This window comes from Acipenser ruthenus, chromosome 9, assembly GCF_902713425.1.
Source record: "Acipenser ruthenus chromosome 9, fAciRut3.2 maternal haplotype, whole genome shotgun sequence".
NCBI classification, from domain to species: domain Eukaryota; kingdom Metazoa; phylum Chordata; class Actinopteri; order Acipenseriformes; family Acipenseridae; genus Acipenser; species Acipenser ruthenus.
Genome location: NC_081197.1, coordinates 48769104 through 48775103, shown reverse-complemented (window position 1 = coordinate 48775103; position 6000 = coordinate 48769104). Strand labels below are relative to the sequence as shown.

Here is a 6000-nt window from a genome sequence, read left to right as displayed (position 1 = left end):
TGGACACGGCACTTGACGCCAAAATAAACAGACAGACAAAACACTTAACAAACGGTGCACGGAGACAAACAAACACGGTGAGTACAAAACACTTATAATTATATCACTTATTTTAACTCCTTTCTCTCTCACCCGTTCTCCTCTTCCGAACACCCAACCCTGAGTGCAAGAAATGTGCGTCTATATATACTATTGTGCTGGGATTCAATTACTAATTAATTATTCACTTGAATCCCAGCACGTGAATTAATTCTGTGCAACCCCGTGCTCACATATTACATTTAACCAGCACGTGAAGTGATTTGTGCTCTCCTCGTGCCTAAATACAAATCTACACTTTTTAAATACACGTGAAACACAGACCCGTTTATATCCCGTGTACCAATCTATACACCGACATTAACACACGCAACATCCAACATACAACACAGATCACACAAATGCACACAGGGGCGGGGCACTTTGCCACACTCATGTAACAATTAGAAATGTGCCCCTATTTTGGGCCATTTTAGCTGATGCAAAGGCTTTTTAAATACAAACTACCTCATGTGGCTACTGGAGTTATTACACATGTCAATTTATTTGAAGGTAATTATTCACGAGAACTGATCAAATGCCACGGAAAAAAATGCCATTAGAACATTCATGAATTACAGCACTGATAATAGCACACCTTAACTCCATTTGTACCACTGGTAGGTGAATTGGGCTCTTAGATCCTTAAAGATGATAAACGTTAGGTTATTATCATAACCCTGGTTCCCTGAAATAGAAATGTAACCATTACCAGTTAGGTAACGGTTACATTTCATACTAGAAAGGGAACTACAGATAACAAACTCATTTATTTTGACCATATTAGTAAACCGGTATCTGACAAGCACAAACATTTCAGTTTGTATTTTTTCAGTGTTTGTTTCTTATTTATGAAGAGTATTTGTTCTTGTCACCGTAAATTAGATTACAGACCCACTTTATCCCGCATATTAGATTTTGGATTTGAGCTGTAATTAAGGGCATTTAAGTACCCAGGCCTGTCAAGAAGCAGTATTACTTTGAACAGTGAAGCCGTGGTAGCAAATGGATGATTTGCAAAGTTATTCAAATGCAAAAACATTATCATAAAGCCAAAACAAATAAATGTGACACTCACTTAGAAGAACAGGCAACAACTCCACTAACTAAATAGTATGAAAGAAATGATCTGTACCTTTCATTTCCTAACACAGATAAAATGGGATTCCTGCAGAAAGTATGCTAATTATACAGGTAGTATACCACCAGTTTCAATGATTGTCATTTAAATACTTGTATTGGAGTTTTTAAATCTTTAAAATAATTTAGCAAAAAGCCAGAATATATAGTGGTAAATGTGATTTATGTGTTTTTTTGTTGTTTTTTTTTTTGGGGGGGGGGGGGGGGGGTAAACATTGTTTTACTAATTTTAATTGGTGTCTGACAATACTCTTTGTGGTCTCCACTGCACCACATTGGTAAAACTATTACAAACCAATGTTTTGTCTCCTATATACAAAACCAAAAATCATATAAGAGCTTAATGTACTGTATGCTCTGTAAATCTATTTTTCACTTTGAGAGCAGGTAATGGTTTGTGAGGACCACTTTACTGCCATTAGTGTGTTCAGGCTTTACGCTCTAAATGCTAAATCGTTCTTGACTTTCACTTATATGTATTATCCCCCTGCTTTTATAAAATAGATCATTGAGGACTGAAGCAGTCCTGTAAAGTGTAAACATGTTATTCTTGGTAGAGCCACAGCTACTGTCTAATTACATATAAGAATAACAAATCACCAAGTAGATCAACCTTCAGCACCAGGCTTCGTGTTTCAAAACATTCCGGACTGAACAGACTCTTAAAGGGCAGGCACCATATGAGGCGCTTGTTTCTGTGGTTTCTATTGAAAACAAAGGGGTAATTGGGTTGACTCCTGGGCTTCCCAAGAAAGAGAATCTGGTATTATTATTATTATTATTATTTATTTCTTAGCAGACGCCCTTATCCAGGGCGACTTACAATTGTTACAAGATATCACATTATACATTATTTCACATTATACAGATATCACATTATTTTTACATACAATTACCCATTTATACAGTTGGGTTTTTACTGGAGCAATCTAGGTAAAGTACCTTGCTCAAGAGTACAACAGCAGTGTCCTCCACTAGGGATTGAACCCACAACCCTCCAGTCAAGAGTCCAGAGCCCTAACCACTACTCCACACTGCTGCCCCACCTGGTAACAGGTCTCACTCATCACTATGTGCTAGTGAAGACAAGGGGATTTGAGAAATAATATTTGAGGGCATGGCGGAGTGTCCCGCCCCTTTGTTTATTATTTATTTATATTATTTATATTTTTTATTTGATTTATTATTTGGCCGGACGAGCGAGATGCCGTCGTTTTGTGTTTATATTTTAAAAACCTTGTGAGGATGCGTGACTGATCAGCTATTGATAGCTGACAGTCACACATCCTTATTAAACTCATGCAGACTATGGCCGAGAGGTAATATTACTAGCTAGTTAACCCCTTGGCCAGAATATAAAAGCCGGTAGCTTTGCTTGTTCAAGGAGAGGTGTTCGGAGTAGTGACAGGAGGTAATGAGAAATAACTGAAAATATAACAATTGCTAAGCGTATTGGTTTATACACCAGCACAATACTTATTTGTTATTTGTTTATTTGTTTGGCCAACGCGCCTTTTTCTTTGAGTGTTTTGTTCAAATCTTTTGTTTTATTATTTAATAAACGCACTGAGCGCCGTAGCGTCTCAGTTTTGCCCCGCCATTTCCTTGTTTTTGGTTCTGTGTTTCTGGTCTGACGTCACCCCTGCAGCCATCCACTTCACAGGGTCATAATAGAGATAAGATTTTTTTTTTTGGTTTAATTGTTTTGTTTTTCTTTCTGGCTGTTTTGAAAGACACCCACAGATACAGATCATTTACCGCATCTTTTTGAAAATCCTCTTCTTTCAGGTTCTCTCCTTGCTTAACCTCTGCCTCCAGCTGTTCTAGCCATTTCTGTGCATCTGCGAGATATTGCTCCACTTCTCTGGAGGAAACAGAGACCTGCAAAGAATAAAATGAAACAAAAAAAAAAAACATTAATAATACTACGACTGCTACTACTAAAATATACACATTTCCAAAAAAAAAAAAATACTCCGACTACTTATATTAATAATAGTAATACTGGCAATTACATCCTTGCTTTATGTCACACAATAATGCCAAAATATTCCGGAATTCTAACTGGCCACCTAAATTCCCTCTATTCCAACTGAAGTCTGTCTTTTTAAATTTGTTCTTCACCTTAGCATTTGAGTCTTTTAGAAAAACTAGATTTCAATTATACTTTCGGGAAATCTTTAAGCTTTTTTCTTTGATTTTAAACAATTATCAGTGTAAATACATTCCTTTAGCTGGTTGTTTTTCAATTCAGAATTTTAGAAAATAGTTCACTCATCTCAAAACTGAATGTGGATCTTGAGCGAGGCTTCAATAAAAGGGAGTGTGCAACATTATAGAAATGTCTTTACAGAAAAAGATGTCGATTCATATCTATTGCTGCAGGCGCGGTTGTTTAGTCAGTGTTTATAAACACAACAATTAAAGCAGCTGGCAAATAAGCCTGTATCAAATCTCTTGACTAAAATTATACACAGAGATATAATTAATAGGATAGGATATAGCAATCGGTTTCCATTATGTACTTGCAACTATTTTTCTTTTTTCATAATCCAAGAATATTTAATTATGAGACTGACTCAAGCCAGTGTTTCTCTGGTATCTTTTTACAGAGCATTTGTCTGACTTTTCTCCTGTATTACTGAGGCGCTAATTTCCTTTTTTATGCACCCCATGAGAATATTGATGTCTTGATATGAGCAGTATTTACAGTATTAAAAATGAGCTCAGACTTCATTAAGGGATAAAAATAATAAATGATTAATGTAGTTCTGGTTGTTAAGGGGCCTAATTTCATACCCACTTGAGGAATGCTTCCTGCTCTGGAGTAAAGAAAATGTGCTTGACTGAACAGAATTTTCCAAGCGCCCTACTTAATAAAGCACCTCAAAAACAGACACTGAAATGCTGAACAACAAAATGAAATATATATATATATATATATATATATATATATATATATATATATATATATATATATATATATATATATATATATACTAAAGAATGTCAATTTCCGAGTGGAATGAAGCACTTACTATATCTACAGTAACAATGATCCAGGCAATATTAACAGACGGCTCCAATAGAATTTATTCAACCGGAAAAAACATAGATAATGAAAGCGGACTGAAATAATGCATTTATAAAATCTTTATTGACTGTTTCTAAAGGTATTCATGTATTTCAAAACACACCCATGCCTTTGAAGATACATTATAGAAAGTATGTATTATTAATGTTATTAATTATTAAGAAAGAAAGAAAGGACCTTGAGAAAAAAAAAAAAAAACCTCAAAACACAATTATCACCTTTATTTACATAAGGTAGCTGGAAACATGATTGCACCATAAATAGAAAATATACCAGTAATTTGGACACATACCTGTATTTTGTATTTCATTTTTAGAGTAATGGCTTTCCAGCCCCATGGTAAAATGCTTGTTGCAGTGTAAATACTAACTGATGAACAAGATGCTCGCCTAAAATATATATATTTTTTTAAATGGGGTTCGGGAAGGGCAGTAATGTAGAACACCAAATTACTTTTTCAAATGAAGCTGCAGAAAAATTGCATGATGCAATTTCTCTGCAATTTATTCGTTTTTAATCGGGTATCACGGACCACCACAGAGGTCAATACTGCACTAATTGCATAAAATGATACATTACATACTATTACTTTCTGCATGCAAACGTCTTTCTTGTAATGCATTTTACGTGTTAAAAAATATCTGATCCCAGAATATTTTAATTTTATTAAGCTTCAATGTATCATTGGCAGGTTAATTGGAAAGGCATCCAAAGAGCCAAGTGAAAATATATTTTTAGGGAGGGGGGAGGGGGGGGGGGGGGGTAAATCTCAAACACACAGGACCACATTTGACATTGCTAATCCCTATACTGTGTTTTTTTTTAAGACATCACTACTTCCTCTGGATGTAATTGTTTCCTGTTAGGATGTGTCTATGAAGACACTGAAGTTCTGTTTGCAGAATTTGACTTCCCAGTGCCTTCTTATACCACATGCACATGCATTGTAGTTTCTGTCCAAGTATAGGCTAGGCCTAGTGATCTACAATACTAATGCACTAGTACTACAATGGCAATGGTTCAGTACAATGTGACAATGGTAGCCCAAGGATAGCAGCATTAATATTAGCCATTGAGATCATTTTACCACAGTGGTAACATTTTCCTGTTTTGACATACCCTTGATATCACAAGAGTATGAACCAACAAACATTAGTAACCATGTGCATTTCCATGATGCAAAATGACTACCAGTGTGCTATATTACCAGGACCACCACTGTGTAACATATGTGCCAAAAACAATGTGTGCTACTGCTGTGATCTGCTTATGGTTATACTAAGTTTTATGGGATACTATTATTATAATGCCTGTATTATATGGTATTTTAAAAACGTTTTTTTTTTCCCCAAGAGTAGCATCTAGAACTTTAAGACCAATGTAAACAATGTGGCTGACACTGGAAACCAATATCCCCTGTCTCCTAGTCCTCAACTCTAACCATTAGGCTATGCTTCCCTTTTTCTACTGTAGAAAAGAAATAACGAGAAATTCAACTCAGAAAACCCTGAACTGCACTGCTGTACTCATGTTGATGTATTACACTGCATTTACACATCATTCCTGAAAATGATGCTGTTGTTTCACTTTAGTTCCATTCTGCAGTACTGTATAATGATGAAGCAGGTCGAGCTGCCACAAAAAGTGTGAAATGAAATTCAGGGCTTCAAGAAAGATGATCGCTTTGT

The 6000-nt window shown here is 35.6% G+C and overlaps 1 protein-coding gene across 13 annotated transcripts in view; it reads right to left on the bottom strand.

Moving 5' to 3' along the window:
- Positions 1-6000, bottom strand: part of LOC117405667 (dystrophin-like) — a 689570-nt gene that overhangs the window by 387708 nt on the left and 295862 nt on the right. For all 13 annotated transcript variants that reach the window (XM_034008883.3, XM_059030144.1, XM_059030147.1 and 10 more), the window contains one exon: positions 2977-3099. In XM_034008883.3, the coding sequence (XP_033864774.3) occupies positions 2977-3099 (123 nt within the window). The remainder of the gene's footprint in view (positions 1-2976; positions 3100-6000) is intronic.